Consider the following 17324-nt stretch of genomic DNA (forward strand, 5'->3'; position numbering starts at 1 on the left):
GGGATGGGGCGCAGATTGGAAAGGGTACGAGCGTATCCATATCTCGATCCCCTTCACCTGTAACATCTGCCCCCACCGCCATACCTCCCTCGCCCCTCCACGGTAGCAATCCCAGGCCTCATAGTGGCCTCCATTGATGGCAATTAATATTATTCTTTCGCAGCCTAGAACAATAAAACCTTAAAACAATAAAAACAAAAAACAAAAACAACCCAGAAAACAATAAAACAGTACAAGCAAAAACTGCAAAAATTACAAATTCATCAAAATCTAACAAATTCCCCAGCCCACCCAAACATCCATCCCACCCCCATATATAGAATCGAAAGGGAAAGGGAAATATTAAAAAACAAAAACAAAACAAAACATGTTAAAAAGAGCTCTGCACTCCTCCGGGTCCTCCTGGGCAGTAGCAGCATCAATGGCAACAACCATCCTTGTGAGGCCCCACCCTGGGCCAGATAGTAAGTGGCAGGAGCAGTCCTTGTGAGGCCTGTCAGGCCCTCCCTGGGCCAGGTGGTAAGTGGCAAGAAGGAGCAGGGCCCTCAGGCACTCACGCAGGAGAGTCTTCCTGGGCAGCAGAGCAGTCCTTGTGAGGCCCCAGGCCCCGCCCCAAGCCAGATGGTAAGTGGCAGGAGCAGGGCCCTCAGGCACTCACGCAGGAGAGTCTTCCTGGGCAGCAGAGCAGTCCTTGTGAGGCCCCAGGCCCCGCCCCAAGCCAGATGGTAAGTGGCAGGAGCAGGGCCCTCAGGCACTCACCACAGGGGAGTCTTCCTGGGCAGCAGAGCAGTCCTTGTGAGGCCGCAGGCCCCGCCCCAAGCCAGATGGTAAGTGGCAGGAGCAGGGCCCTCAGGCACTCACCACAGGGGAGTCTTCCTGGGCAGCAGAGCAGTCCTTGTGAGGCCGCAGGACCCGCCCCAAGCCAGATGGTAAGTGGCAAGAGCAGGGCCCTCAGGCACTCACCACAGGGGAGTCTTCCTGGGCAGCAGAGCAGTCCTTGTGAGGCCGCAGGCCCCGCCCCAAGCCAGATGGTAAGTGGCAAGAGCAGGGCCCTCAGGCACTCACCACAGGGGAGTCTTCCTGGGCAGCAGAGCAGTCCTTGTGAGGCCGCAGGCCCCGCCCCAAGCCAGATGGTAAGTGGCAAGAGCAGGGCCCTCAGGCACTCACCACAGGGGAGTCTAATATGGCCTTTAGGCTGAAAAACGTCAACCCACCCCCCACAATTATATTAAGAAGAGCAGGAGTTAAGAAAGAAGATTCCACCTAAACATTAGGAAGAACTTCCTGACAGTAAGAGCTGTTTGACAGTGGAATTTGCTGCCAAGGAGTGTGGTGGAGTCTCCTACTTTGGAGGTCTTTAAGCAGAGGCTTGACAACCATATGTCAGGAGTGCTCTGATGGTGTTTCCTGCTTGGCAGGGGGTTGGACTCGATGGCCCTTGCGGTCTCTTCCAACTCTATGATTCTATGATTCTATGATTCTATAAGCAACATTTTTTGTAAAATAGACAAAGGTTTTTGTTGTGTTTATTCTGCAAAGAATACTTCTGAGCCTGAATTATGCTGACATTTATCTTTTGCCCCTCCCTCCCTCCCTCCCTCCCTGCCACCTTGTCCCATTAATTATTTTATTTATTTGTTTGTTTGTTTGTTTGTTTGTTTGTTTGTTTGTTTGTTTATACATACCCCGCCCTTCCCGGTTCAAAAACCGGGCTCAGGGTGGCTAACAACAAATTTAAAACACTTTATTATAAAAGCAGCGTAAAATGCAGTATAAAAACATGAATAACAATAAAATTCAAAAATCAAAAATCAATTAGATAATCCCCAGGGTTAGCTGGCTGAATTGGTCCTGTAGCCCTTCAGGCCTTTCCCATGGGTAGGATGAGCTCCCGGGGGAGGGAGGGAGGAGCCAAACAGACACCGAGGGCTTAATTCAGAGAAAGAGACTTTGTTCCTGCTATCCGGAGTAGCAGAAAGGAACCTGCGTGATAATTCACAAGCAAGTAGAATCATAGAATCATAGAATCATAGAATCATAGAGTTGGAAGAGACCACAAGGGCCATCGAGTCCAACCCCCTGCCAAGCAGGAAACACCATCAGAGCACTCCTGACATATGGTTGTCAAGCCTCTGCTTAAAGACCTCCAAAGTAGGAGACTCCACCACACTCCTTGGCAGCAAATTCCACTGTCGAACAGCTCTTACTGTCAGGAAGTTCTTCCTAATGTTTAGGTGGAATCTTCTTTCTTGTAGTTTGGATCCATTGCTCCGTGTCCGCTTCTCTGGAGCAGCAGAAAACAACCTTTCTCCCTCCTCTATGTGACATCCTTTTATATATTTGAACATGGCTATCATATCACCCCTTAACCTCCTCTTCTCCAGGCTAAACATGCCCAGCTCCCTTAGCCGTTCCTCATAAGGCATCGTTTCCAGGCCTTTGACCATTTTGGTTGCCCTCCTCTGGACACGTTCCAGTTTGTCAGTGTCCTTCTTGAATTGTGGTGCCCAGAACTGGACACAGTACTCCAGGTGTGGTCTGACCAGAGCAGAATACAGTGGCACTATTACTTCCCTTGATCTAGATGCTATACTCCTATTGATGCAGCCCAGAATTGCATTGGCTTTTTTAGCTGCCGCGTCACACTGTTGGCTCATGTCAAGTTTGTGGTCAACCAAGACTCCTAGATCCTTTTCACATGTACTGCTCTCAAGCCAGGTGTCACCCATCTTGTATTTGTGCCTCTCATTTTTTTTGCCCAAGTGCAATACTTTACATTTCTCCCTGTTAAAATTCATTTTGTTTGTTTTTGCCCAGTTCTCTAATCTGTCAAGGTCGTTTTGAAGTGTGATCCTGTCCTCTGGGGTGTTAGCCACCCCTCCCAGTTTGGTGTCATCTGCAAATTTGATCAGGATGCCCTTGAGTCCATCATCCAAGTCGTTGATAAAGATGTTAAATAAGACCGGGCCCAAGACAGAACCCTGTGGCACCCCACTAGTCACTCTTCTCCAGGATGAAGAGGAACCATTGATGAGCACCCTTTGGGTTCGGTCAGTCAGCCAGTTACAAATCCACTGAGTGGTAGCAGAGTCAAGACCACATTTTACCAGCTTCTTTACAAGAATATCATGGGGCACCTTGTCAAATGCCTTACTGAAATCAAGGTAGGCTATATCCACTGAGTTCCCTTCATCTACCAGGCTTGTAATTCTGTCAAAAAATGAGATCAGGTTAGTCTGACATGACTTATTTTTCAGAAATCCATGCTGACTATTGGTGATCACAGCATTCCTTTCTAGGTGCTCACAGACTGTTTGCTTAATGATCTGCTCCAGAATCTTCCCTGCTATTGATGTCAGACTGACTGGGCGGTAATTATTTGGGTCCTCTCTTTTCCCCTTTTTGAAAATAGGGACAACATTTGCCCTCCTCCAGTCTGCCGGGACTTCGCCTGTTCTCCAGGATTTCTCGAAGATGACTGCCAGTGGTTCTGAGATCACATCTGCCAGTTCTTTTAATACTCTTGGATGCAGTTCATCTGGCCCTGGAGACTTGAATACATCTAAACTAGCCAAATATTCTTGTACTGTCTCCTTAGTTATTCTGGGCTGTGTTTCCTTTGCTGAATCATTTGCTCCAAATTCTTCAGGTCGGGCATTGTTTTCTTTATCGGAGAAGACTGAGGCAAAGAAGGCATTGAGGAGTTCAGCCCTTTCTGTGTCCCCTGTTTGCATTTCACCATCTTCTCCTCTGAGTGACCCCACTGTTTCTTTGTTCTTCCTTTTGCTACGAACATACCCATAAAAGCCTTTTTTGTTGCTTTTAACCTCTCTAGCAAGCCTGAGTTCATTCTGTGCTTTAGCTTTTCTGACTTTGTGTCTACACGTGCTGGCTATTTGTTTGAATTCCTCTTTGGTGGTTTCCCCCCTTTTCCATTTTTTGTACACATCCTTTTTTAATCTTAATTCAGTTAAAAGTTCTTTAGATAGCCACCCTGGCTTCTTTAGGCACCTTCCATGTTTCCGTCTCATTGGTATTGCCTGACGTTGTGCTTTTACTATCTCCCTCTTAACAAACTCCCAGCCATCATGAACTCCCTTTCCTTTTAGTATTGCTGTCCATGGGATCTCACCCAGCACTTCCCTAAGTTTTATGAAGTCGGCTTTCTTAAAGTCAAGAAATTGAGTCCTAGTATGCTTGGCTGCTCCTTTCCGCTGTATAGTAAACTTCAGAAGAGCATGATCACTCGCGCCTAATGATCCTTCCACTTCTACCCCACTAACCAGGTCATCAACATTGGTTAGGACCAGATCTAAAATGGCTGTTCCTCTTGTTGCTTCTCCCACTTTCTGGACAATGAAGTTGTCTGCAAGGCCAGTGAGGAATCTGTTTGACCTTATGCTCTTGGCTGAGTTTGACGTCCAACAAATATCCGGGTAATTGAAGTCCCCCATTCAAGTACACCTGAAAGCATTTTACATTCAGTTTATATCCCTTTTTTCAGGCCCTTTTCCTTCCCTCTCCTTTCCCAGGGATCCAGCCTCACGAGTTTGCACAGGTACGTTGGCAGAAACAATCTCCATTCATGATGAATAGAATTGTTTCTACCTGGTTCTCCTGGCGCCATTCCCGGGGTCTGTGCGCCAGCGCCAAGAAAGTTTCAAAGTTGGATGTGCTGCTGGCAAGGCCAACTGAAAGCCTGGGAAACAGAAAGCTTGGTGTTATATACTGATGTTCTCACCCTGGGCCAGCAGGGGGATACTGTAGATAGTTATGCAAATGAAGGATCGAAAGTAACGTTCAGGGATTGGATAGTTTGTATGCAAATGAAGGATCGAAAAGTGACATTCTGTGATTGGATAGTTTTAGAAAGTTGCAACAGTTACAATTGTTCTGGAGCTCTATATAAGCAGGCTGGCTGAGCTCCTCAGTCAGTTCTGTTCCAGCTTACAGATAAAGAGCTGCTTTGGAAGAATCGCTGTGTCATCTGATATGTTCGCCCACAACTTAACACTATGTTCTCTCAGCTTCTTTTTGTTACAGCAAAGTGAATGCTTTTTAGCTGCTGAATTCTCAAAGAAAGTAATTGGGAAGTCTTGAGGCCTAGTTGAAGTTTTGAGGCCTAGTTGGGGTGAGGCCTAGGTGGGGTGACTTCACAGGTTTGGGGAGCCCCTCCCTTCAGTCCTACTTGGGCCAGCGAGGAGGCCAGGGGAGAATTAGCTGTGGGGTCTCAGAGTGGGTCATCTTCATAAAAGGGGAGGGAGAGGGAAGAGAAGGGAAATAAAAGATCAGGCTGAATTCAAATTAAAGGCCAATTGGAATAACTCTGTCTTACAAGCCTGACAGAAGGAGGTTAAATCCTGCAGGGCCCTGGTCTCATGGGACAGAGCATTCCACCAGGTCGGCGCCATCACTGAAAAGGCCCTGGCCCTGGTGGAGGATAGTCTGACTTCCTTAGGGCCTGGGACCTCTAAACTATGGTTATTCATGGACCTTAAGGTCCTCTGCGGGGCAGACCAGGAGAGGCGGTCCCATAAATATGAGGGCCCTAAGCCACAAAGGGCTTTAAAGGTCAAGACCATTGTTTTCTCCCCCACCCCCAGAATTCATATGGTCATCTTCCAGGGCAGCAATCTTTTTTTAAAAAAAATATTTTTAAATGAATTTCAGCACCATGCAGATGACAATATCGTTGGAGGGCGGCTGAGGGGGAGGCAGTGGGCAGAGGCCAGCCCCATGTTGCTTTTTTGGGTGGGGAGCCACTTCATCCCTCCCAGGAGAGACACTGTGGCTCAGGATCACTGCAGGCCCAGTGCCAGTCGCAGGGTCAACGCATGCCAGTTGCATCCTTCTCAGCTGCCCTCTGGCATGGGGGGGGGACCCAGCAGCTCAGCTGTCCTGCAAGCACAGCCCCGGGCCGGGCCGCTTTGGGGAGTGGGATGCCGTGCTCTGAAGCGCCTTGACTTGGGTGTCACCTTGGGCTCCAGCATGCTGCCCCCAAGGTAAGTGCCGCCCAGTGCACCCTGCCCCCCCAAGCTATGTAACTACCCCCACTTCAACCCTGAACATTTTTTTCCCAATTGTTTATTTATTTTTCTTTATTGAAAGTACAAAAAGGACATAATTACATGTACACTAAACATAAAGGTAAAGGGACCCCTGACTGTTAGGTCCAGTCACGAACAACTGTGGTGTGCTCAGCGCACGGAAACGCCGTTTACCTTCCCGCCGGAGTGGTACCTATTTATCTACTTGCACTTTGACGTGCTTTTGAACTGCTAGGTTGGCAGGAGCAGGGACCGAGCAACAGGAGCTCACCCCGTCGTGGGGATAGTTAGTTGCTTTTGAGGCCAGGGGGACGGTTGTTGGGATTTACATAGGATTTATTTCAGCGGTGGGGAACCTGTGGCCCTCCTGGTGTTGCAGGACAACAGTTCCCATCATCCCTGACCACTGGTCATGCTTGCTAGGGCTGATAGGAGTTGGAATATAAGACCACAGGTTCCCAACCCCTGGCTTACTGCATGTCAGGATTTTACAATGCTCCCCTGTGTGGCTGATGCCTTTCCTGCAGTCTGCCAAGTCTTCTGGAAAGGAGAAACTCACGTACCCCCCCCCTACTTCCCCCTCTTCTGGAGTTGAATCTAACCCCGGTCGCTGCTCTGCAACAGCCTCTGCTGGCTCTTGTGAATTTACAGCTTGCGTCTCCGGACAGACAGGGCTTTCCTCCCTCTCATTGTGAGGGGAGCTCAAACTGAACCTCCCCCCATCCAGCCCTCTTCCTTCTTCAGAGCTTTCTCTGGCGCTCATGGCAGGGAAGTCCCTGACACTATCTATCTATCTATCTATCTATCTATCTATCTATCTATCTATCTATAGGCTCTTTATCTAACAATCACTGGATTATTGTTATTTTTTGCCTCTTCTTCTCTTCCTCCTCCTTCCCCTTCCTCTCCTCCTCCTCCTCCTTTTTCTTCTCTTCCTTTTTCTTTTCCTCTTTCCCCCTCCTTTCTCTTCCTTCTCCTCCTCTTCTTATTCTTCCCCCTCTTCTTTTTCTCTCCCTCCTCCTTTTTCTCCTCCTCCTCCTCCAATGTATTATTCACTCGCCACATAAATAATCTGCAAGTGACTTACAAAACTTTGAAAACTTCAGAAGCATAAATCACAACATAAAATCAGAAAAAGCACAATGCATTGCAACAAAATCCACATGATAACCTTTAAAAAAACTGCAAGAACTTCAGCAGCAGAGCAGAAACAAACGGCAGTAAGATTATCCGACTCTGTCAAATACATAGGATAAGAAATATGGTTTTGCCTGGCTCAAGGTAGGGATGGGAGAGGGCAAAGTGGATTCATTTCTCATGTGAGCTCCCTGATTTGCACTTTCTGAAGCAATTCACGAACCAAAACACAGCCATCTTTTGGAAATTTGCACTTTTCTGAATTTTGCAGTGTCGCTCTTCAGCTGAGTGTTGTGTGCAAAATTGCATAGACTGGAGCAAAGTATGCCTAGAAATGGATTACTTTGGGGGAAATGCATTACAGAAAATAACGCTGTGCAAAAAGTGTGTCTATTAGGCAAAACTGCATAGATAAATGTGCATATTAGAAGCAATTCACACTAAAATGCTGGTGGATTTTGAGGAGGACTTTTTCTTCTTCTTTTTTCAAGAATTGCAAACTGATGTGAAGAACTGAAGAGTGGACCAGACCGGACCGAGCGAGAATGGACAGGACAGATTTCCCCACCCCTAGAGCCAGGTAGACCTCACTATAGAATCTATATCTGTCACACCGAAGTTTAGAAATGATTTAGAGCGGAGGGGAATGAAGGAAAGGGAGAGGTGTGATGCGTCTTAGGGATAACAAAAGGTTAGATTCTGTTTTCCCTTCCGATTAGGTTCTTACTCTTAAAATAACGAATTGCTTTTATTTTATTTCTAGAAATCAATTTTTGTTTTATTTGTAGAATAAAATAATTTCATTTATAGAAATAACCAATGCCATCCCTATTAGTACCCCAAATGCCCCCCCAATAAGCCCTTTGCAGGTACCTTTGAGTTTCTCTTCTGAGTGGGAAAGGAGGGTCAGACAGATGCGATGTGAAGGATGTGAAGATTAAGCTCTCTCCTTACTGCTTCTCTAGCGCTGAAAACAGTGATAATAAAACCCCTTTGGCCCCTTCCCTGAGCATGGTCTAAGTTTCGAATTCCCCAAAATGACGTTCCTGACTGATATCCAGCACTTGCGAAACATCCACACAAGCCTCTGGCAGTCTACCAGTAGGGGATGTGCAGATCAAGAGATGGAGAGGGAGGGGGGGAGAAAGAGAATGAGAGGGAGAGGGAGAAGGAGGAGAAGGAGAAGGAGAAGGAGAAAAGAGAAGGAGAAAGAGGGAGAGGGAGAAGGAGAGGGAGAGGGAGGAGAAGGAAAAAAGAGAAGGAGGAGGAGAAAAGAGAAAGAGAAGGAGAAAGAGAGAGAGGAAGAGGAAGAGAAGGAGGAAGAGGAAGAGGAGAAAGAGGAAGAGAAGGGGGAGAAAGAGAAGGAGAAGGAGAAAAGAGAAGGAGAAAGGAGAAAGAGGAAGAGGGGGGAGAAGGAGAAAGAGAAGGAGAAAAGAAAGAGGAGGAGAAGAAGGGGAAAGAGAAGGAGAAAAGAGAAAGAGAAGGAGAAGAAGAAGGGGAAAGAGAAGGAGAAAAGAGAAGGAGAAGGGGAAAGAGAAAGAGAAGGAGAAGGAGGAAAAGGTGAAAGAGAAAGAGGAGGAGAAGGAGAAAAGAGAAAGAGAAGGAGAAGGAGAAAGAGAAGAAGGAGAAAAGAGGAGAAAGAGAAGGAGAAAGAGAAAGAGAAGGAGAAGGGGAAAGAGAAGGAAAAGGTGAAAGAGAAAGAGGAGGAGAAGGAGAAAGAGAAGAAGGAGAAAGAGAAGGAGAAAGAGGAGTTTAAGCAAAGAAGTGGGGTGAAAGTCAATCATCTTGAGGAATTAAGGCCATTGCAGAGCTAGGATGTGTGAGTCTACAACTCGCACAGACCTCATAGCAGTTCCTTCGCTCACAACTGTGCACAGCTACCAGCTGTATGGGGTGTTAGTGGGGGGCTAGTTCCTCTGGCGGGGGACACATCATGCTCATGCCATGACCCTTCCAGGGGAAAAGCCACTGGTAGTGCTGGGTGGGGGACGGGTGCCCTCCCCAAACGACGTTACTAAATACTGCCATTTCTATTTCTCTATTTTTCATTTAACGCCTTTCAAAAAAGAAAGAGAAATATGGCGCCTTTTCGGTAAGGTCGCACTTTGCACGTGGTCATGGCCAGTGCTCCCCCCCAATAAAATGTTTAGGGGTACTCTCATTTTCCTACTCATATTGAAATACTGCCCCCTCAATGAGGCCAAACTTAGATTCGCAAAGTGTTTAAGGGTATGCGTACCCCTGCGTACCCCCCCCCCCGAGAAAAAGCACTGATCATGGCTAACCTTCTGCCCTCATTTGCGGAGGCGAAGCTGTTTCCTAGCAAAGGGCAGTCTGCATACGGACGGCATCTTTTAATAGGGAAAAAATGGAAGTTGTTATAGTACCGTATTTTTCGCTCCATAAGACGCACTTTTTTCCTCCTAAAAAGTAAGGGGAAATGTCTGTGCGTCTTATGGAGCAAATGGTGGTCCCTGGAGCCGAATTACCCAGGGGCGAAAAGCAGATCATGCTTTTTTATTTTTTAAGAAAGAGGGAAGGGGGTGTTGAAACAAAGCCGCTGAGCAGCTGATCGGCAAGCAATCGGGAGATAAAGGATGCTAGCGATAAAGGAGGTTGCCTGGGAGGGGGGAGTTAAAGACAGTGAACTTGCAAGGAGAGGAGACAGGAATACTAAAACAAGCAATGAGGAGAGAAGTTAGAAGAAAAGGAGAGGCAAAAAACTGCTCCAGCTAAGGAAAAGACACTAAGGCAAACAAGAAGGAAGGTGGTGTTGAAACAAAGCCGCTGAGCAGCTGATCGGCAAGCAATCAGGAGGGAGATAAAGGACGCTAGTGATAAAGGAGGCTGCCTGTGAGGCAGGAGGAAAAAGCACATGGATCCGCAGGATTTCTGCATTTGGTCACCCCAAATTCACCATCAGATCCCATAGCATGTCCATGGCTACAGCCCGCACCAAAAAAAATCACACATCCACTGTTTCGTGCAGCTGCAAAAACGTAGTTACAAAGCACGGATCCACATGGATCCTCAGGATTTCTGCATTTGGTCACCCCAAATTCACCATCAGATCCCATAGCATGTCCATGGCTACAGCCTGCACCAAAAAAAATCACACATCCACTGTTTCGTGCAGCTGCAAAAACGTAGTTACAAAGCACGGATCCACATGGATCCTCAGGATTTCTGCATTTGGTCACCCCAAATTCACCATCAGTTCACATAGCATGTCCATGGCTACAGCCTGCACCCAAAAAATCACGCATCCACTGTTTTGTGGGGCTGCAGTGGCGCAAAAACGTGGTTACAAAGCATGGATCCACATGAATCCTCAGGATTTTTGCATTGGGTTACTCCAAACTCACCATCAAATCACATGTCTGTGGCCACAGCATGAACCACAAAAATCATACATCCACTGTTTCGTTCAGAATATATTTTTCCTTGTTTTCCTCCTCTAAAAACTAGGTGTGTCTTATGCTCAGCGTCTTATGGAGCGAAAAATACGGTAAGTGCCACACTCTTAACATTTTGGGGGGAAAGGTACATGTACTGCGTACCCTTCAGTAACCCCAGAAAAGAATGTTCATTATGCACGCAGTATGCATGTTCAATATGCATGCAACCATCCGCTTATCACCACAAACTTGGAGGTGACTAGGAAAAGGGCAAAAGCAGTCTTTAAAGGGTGCAGAAAGGGCAAAAATGGCATGAAAACAGTGTCTAGCAATCCCATGAGCCTTTGCAAGTGCAATCCCAGGAGCCATTGCACTGATGGTTGAGGCCTGTGGAGAGTTGGAGAGAATTTGAGCAAGGAGGTTTGGAGGGAGCCATGACCACCATTCATCCCAGTCCTCTAAGTGCTGCTGGTTTTTTAAAAGGTTATTCTAGGATTTTTAGAGATTTAGAGGGTGTTTGCAGGACTTTTCAATGGGTGTTCCCAATATATGTGATTTCACTGCCTCGGAACATGATCCCCACGTAAAATGGTCGTCGCCTCTAACTGTGGGGATAGGAACCACCGCTTTTGATAGGAAAATGTATGTTTTTCTTCCATACAAGAAAAAGGGAGTTAAGAAGCCTCCGTGGTATGCATAGCAAAAGCAAGAGAGTGGGGGCTGGATTGGAGAATGCGGGCATCGATCCCGCTACCTCTCGCATGCTAAGCGAGCGCTCTACCATTTGAGCTAATTCCCCAGTTGCCTAGCTCACTTGGGCCAGACATACAGAAAAAGAGGAAGATATCAGAAAGGGATCCAGAAAGGGACTGAGGGAGGATTTGTTGTTGCTCGTGGGCGTGGCTAGGATTTATGTTACGGGGAAGCCCAAAAAGTTTTTGAGGGGTTTTTTTGGGGGGGAGAGAGATTGTGCCCCCAAAAGTTATTTCCCTTCCACCTGGAGCCGGATTGGGTGGCTCCTGCAGACCAATCAGACTGCTGCATTCTGGATCCTATTGTTCTAGGATTCAGCTCAGTACATAGCAACACCTTTGTTTGAAACTCTGTCCTGCCAAGTGATACCCAAATTCTTCCTGACGTGGTAGATGTGGAAGCTATTGAGGCACCACTCCTGAGGGTGATAAGTTGCCCATGACTCACTTTATGGAAGTGCTCAACACGCACACTGGTAGACCTTCATCTTGGTATTGGAGCCCCTGTTGTGTGCATGTCAAAAAGAAGCGAGTAGAGGCTGGATTGGAGAATGCGGGCATCGATCCCGCTACCTCTCGCATGCTAAGCGAGCGCTCTACCATTTGAGCTAATTCCCCAGCTGCCTGGCTCCATTGGGCCAGACATACAGAAAAGGAGGCAGATCTCAGAAAGGGACCCAGAACAGGATTTACGGAGGCTTTGTTGAATGTCTGGCAAAAGGAAGAGCTTGTGAGCTTATCTGGAGAATGTGGGCATCGATCCCACTACCTCTCGCATGCAAAGCGAGCGCTCTACCATTTGAGCTAATTCCCCAGCTGCCTGGCAGAACCTTTCCTATGCCTGCTTCTGACCCAGATGCCTGAGCCCGGATCTTTCTCTCACCTTTCCGGGGAGTGATGGGACTCCAAAAGTTCTTTATTTGTAGAACCTAAGAGGATCACACTCATCTTCTGGTGTCCCATCACAGAAGAAAGAGACAGTCAGTAGTCTACTCACTAGTTTATTCAGACTGTACACGCAGCACTTCCAGGCATGTCTGCTCTCCTGAGCAGCAAACACAAGAGTCTACGACTCGACTCACACTTCGACTCAACAGAACCTCGCCACTGGGAGAAGAGAGGGTGAGACTCTGCAAGCACTTTGGGGGGGGGAACGTTTGAAGAGCTGCCTTATCGCCTGCAGGCCGGCTCTGGGTGCCATGCAATGTTGAAATAGTGATGGCAAGGGATCACACCCCAAATTGCAAGCAAAGAGTTAAACTTTTAAAGCTGCAGGTGGGTGTGGTCCGAGAGGTCCCTCAGGGTGCAGAGCTATCTGAGGGGGCTCGTGGACTCAATTTTTCTCCTGTATGGCCAGGCGTGTCTTTGGTCCACTGAGGCTGTAGTGTATCAGCTGTCACCATCTTTAAGGTGATATACACGGCCACCAAGTCTCTCCTATTCTTCTGTTTGTGTTGTATACAGGAAAATCTACTAGCCTCATATTCTGCAGAGCAAAAGGAGGAGGAGAAATTTAGCTGGGTATCAGTGCCAATACCTCTTACATACTAAGAGACTATTCTTCTGTTGGAGACAAGACCTGAGCTGTCTGGCATTGCTGGCTCATGCATGACAAATCTAAGATGTCACACAGAACATGTTTCTCTATCCATCTATCTATCTGTGGGAGACAAGAGTGCCTGGAGTGCTCTGGTCATTGGGGCCACGAAGAGTCGGACACAACTGAACAACTAAACAACAACAACAATCTATCTATCTATCTATCTATCTATCTATCTATCTATCTATCTATCTATCATCTATCTATCTATCTATCTATCATCTATCTATCTATCTGATTTTATCATTAATTTTCCAAACATTTTCACAATAACCTTCCAATCAAATAATTACACTGTTTCATAATTTGACTTCCCACCCTCACCTCCACAGCATTTTTACTCAAACTTTTCCACTGCATTTTATCTTTATTACAAAAAGTTTCTCCATTACAGTCATTTTTCTTCTGCTGCTTTTATCTCGAATCCTGCCCGCAATTTCATTCGACTGTAATATTTCTTTTAAAAATAGTCCACAAAAGGCCTCCATTCTTCTATAAAAAGTTCCTTGTTTTGATCTCTTAATTTCGCTGTCAGCGTTGCTATTTCTGCATAGTCCATTAGTTTCAAAAGCCACTCTTCCTTTACTGGAACTTTCTCTTCTTCCCATTTCTGTAAATATAATACTCTAGCTGCTCCATCCCTATTACACCAATAAGGAAACCTTCTGGTCTCTGGGGAATAGCCCATTTAAACATTTTCTTCATTACACAGAACGTGTTTTAGCCAGGTTCCGCTCTATGTATGGCAAAAGAAAAGAGAAGGGAGGCTTGCCTGGAGAATGCGGGCATCGATCCCGCTACCTCTCGCATGCTAAGCAAGCGCTCTACCATTTGAGCTAATTCCCCAGCTGCCTAACACCACCAGTCTTAGACATACAAAAAAGAGAGGAGGGAGCAGACTTTAGAAATGGATCCAGAAAAAATGATCCAGGGAGGTTTCGTAGGCAAAAGGAAAAGAGTGGAAGATTGGTTAGAGAACGAACACGTAAGTCCTGCTGCCTCTTGCATGCAAAAAGAGCACTTCACCATTTGAGCTGATTGCCCAGCAGAACCATCCAAAAGTATCTCCAAGAAGGAGACAGAGCTTAGATGCCCTGCACCATTGGAGCAGTGGTGGCCAAGGATGGCACCCCACAGTGCAGGATAAGGGTTGCTTTTTAAGCAGTTTGTGGGTGCAATGACAGTGGCCACTCAGGGTGCAGAACTAAATAATAGTTCTGATTGCATTTAGAGGCCTCTGATGCAAAATGGGATCAGCTGCTCCAGGCTTCAGGCAGCCATCTGCAAGCCTTCGGAGCGCAGCGGGAACTCCTGCTGCACTCCAAAGGCTTTCTGATAGCTGCCTGAAGTCCCCGGAGCGCAGCGGGAGTTCCCTGGGCTCCGGGGGCTTCAGGCGGCTTCAGCGAAAGCAACACGAAGCCTCCGGAGCGCAGGGGGAGCTCTGCCTCTGCGCTTCGGAGGCTTCACGTTGCTTTCGCTGAAGCCAAGGAGCCTGCATTCGCTCCATAGGACGCCCACACATTTCCCCTTCATTTTTTAGGGGGAAAAGTGCGTCCTATAGAGCGAAAAATACGGTATGTTAGCTGCAGTTGTGCTCTTCATTTCTGCCAGGGTCTGGCCTGATTTGTGTGGTTCACCTTATCTGCTTGTGACTCAGTAAAGCTTGCCACGTTTTTTTCCTTCCCGGATGCAGTCTGTTTTATTCTGCCACTTCTGCAAGCATGCGGGAAACAACCTAAGGAGGCTGGAAAAGGAACAGGGCAGAAGCTCGGTTGGGGAATTCAGGATTCGATCCTGCTACCTCTCGCATGCCAAGAGAGTGCTCTACCACTTGAGCTAATTCCTCAGCTGTCCAGCAGAGCCAGCCCACAGCACAAGATACAAGATGAGGCTGTTCTTCTGTTTGAGCTAATTCCCTGGCTGTCCAGCTTTGCAATATCCCTGAAAGTGGGCCCAGGCCAGAGTTTCTGTACAGAATATGACCCGAAGACGCTTTGCTCTATGCACGCCAAAAGGGAGAAATTAGAGTCTTGACTGGAGAATGCGGGCATCGATCCCGCTACCTCTCGCATGCTAAGCGAGCGCTCTACCATTTGAGCTAATTCCCCAGCTGCTCAGGAAAACCACCTCAGAGTATCCTAAGTACAGGCCAGATCCAAGGTGCAATTGCTCTTTGGTTTGAGTTAAATTCCCTGGCTGCCCAGGCCCCACGATATCCCAAGAAGGAAGCAGGGGCCTGAAATGCTGTGGAGAACGTGAGCTGGAAAGGCGTTGCTCTAGGTTTGGCAAAAGCAAAAAAGGAGCAGAAGCTTGCCTGGAGAATGCGGGCATCGATCCCGCTACCTCTCGCATGCTAAGCGAGCGCTCTACCATTTGAGCTAATTCCCCATCCGTGTGGCTTCAGTGGCTCAGACGTACAGAAAGGGATACGACAAAAGAAAGTGGTTCAGGGAGGCTTCTGTTTTGTCTAAAAGGAGATAAAGCCAAAAGCATGCAGATTATCTTGGCAGACAAGATATTTGGGGCAGACCCAGCAGGCATAATAACATGGAAGCTAAAGAGGCACGGCAGCAGATAAGCAAAGAATCGACAGTAGCTGGCTGGTGACACTTCAGCATTTATGCAAAAGACAATATGCTTGGGCTGAGGAATTAGGCCAAACTTTGGCCCCCGGTGATCCTGGCCAGGGATAGCCTGTGCATGAAGCGAGGGGAAGCCATTCATCTCTGGATCCACCTCCCCTTTCTCCTTTCTTTCTTTGGCGATCACTCATAGCCGAGTAAGATTGTTTTCCATAAACACAGTTTTAACAATGAGTCTGTAAGTGACTGTATAGGCCAATTCTGGACCCACACGTCCTTCCACAGTGGGGACATTGGTTTCCGGGCGGGAGTTGATCACGGTGTGGATTTGCCAAGCGTGCCTTCCTCTTAGCACGTTTCTCCCTTGCGTCCTGAGTTTGAGTGTCTTCAAAGCCCATGACACCTTTGGTAAAGGCTGTTCTCCAACTGTAGCGCTCGCAGGCCAGTGTTTCCCAGTTGTCAGGGTTTATACTACATTTTTTTAGATTTGCCTTGAGACAGTCTTTAAAACTCTTTTGTTGACCACCAGCATTACGCTTTCCATTTTTAAGTTGGGAATAGAGTAGTTGCTTTGGAAGACGATCATCAGGCATCCGCACATGACCAGTCCAACAAAGTTGATGTTGAAGAATCATTGCTTCAACACTGGTGATCTTTGCTTCTTCCTATACACTGATATTAGTTCACCTGTCTTCCCAAGTGACGTGTAAAATTTTTCGGAGACACCATTGATGGAATTTTTCGAGCAGCTGGAGATGGCGTTTATAAGTGGTCCATGTTTCACAAGCATACAGTAAGGTTGGTAGTACAATAGCTTTGTAAACAAGCATTTTGGTTTCCCTCCGACTGTCCCGGTCCTCAAACACTCTGCACTTCAGTTGGGAGAATGGTAACAGGGGCAGGATCGTGAAATCTGGAAGCCCCTAGTCATGAACCGGCACATGGGCAGTGGATACAGATTCAGTTGTTCTGACCCAAGGAACAAGGCAGTTGAGTAGCTCGGTGGCAGTATCCATGACTTTTTATCCATCCCTTTTTAGGATCCACTCTGCTCACCCAGTAAAGGGGAGGGGCTAGAAAAGGTGCCCTAAACATAGTCTGCCTCCCTTTTCCCCTGACTGGATTACCCTCAGTGGGGTCACCACCCAGGGGTCGTAAAAGACAATTGAACTTTGGAACATGGAATATATGGACTTTGTCAGATAACACAGACAGCGAGCGTCCTGAACACAGAACTGCCATCATTGCAAGAGAGCTGTGACATTTTAACATTGATATTGCAGCGCTTCAAGAGACTCGAAGAGCAGGCGAGGGACAACAGAAGGAAGAAAAAGGAGGCTACACATTCTTCTGGAAAGGTCTATCTGAACAAGAACATTGAGTACATGGGGTAGGCTTCGCTATCAAAAACGACCTATTGAGGCTCCTGTCAGAAGTCACCTCCCCACCCTCTTCCTGGCCCCACCATGGCTTCTCTCATTGCTGACACAGCACTCCTACCCTCACTGCTGTGCCCATGGCACCTTTCCTGCCACCCTCCTGTAGGTGACACAAGATAATATCACCAAGGCAACTATCTGTAAACAAACGATAAAGGTCCATCAAAATGGCAAAAGTAGTTTCTTTCCCAAATTGGTTTTTATCTTAAACAATTGCAAACACAGTAAATGAAGAGTTCGCTATATAAACATTGGTTGTTGTATCACTGCCCTGTCCATTGCTTTACTGTACCACTCTGGAGTAGCATTTTATGATGACTGCTCCATAGATATTGTTGTTATACAATTCCATTCACCTTATAGATGGGC

At 47.1% G+C, this 17324-nt stretch overlaps 1 protein-coding gene across 1 annotated transcript in view; it reads left to right on the forward strand.

The window, feature by feature from the left end:
* Positions 1–4483: 4483 nt before the first annotated feature.
* The window catches only part of LOC308581181 (uncharacterized protein), a 50604-nt gene continuing 37763 nt past the window's right edge, over positions 4484–17324 (forward strand). The window contains exons 1-2 of the mRNA XM_081183706.1: positions 4484–4558; positions 7676–7764. Coding sequence (XP_081039832.1) covers positions 7730–7764 — 35 coding nt within the window. The 5' untranslated portion in view covers positions 4484–4558; positions 7676–7729. The remainder of the gene's footprint in view (positions 4559–7675; positions 7765–17324) is intronic.

Source organism: Podarcis bocagei, assembly GCF_964188305.1.
Source record: "Podarcis bocagei genome assembly, chromosome: 2".
Classification (NCBI taxonomy): Eukaryota; Metazoa; Chordata; class Lepidosauria; order Squamata; family Lacertidae; genus Podarcis; species Podarcis bocagei.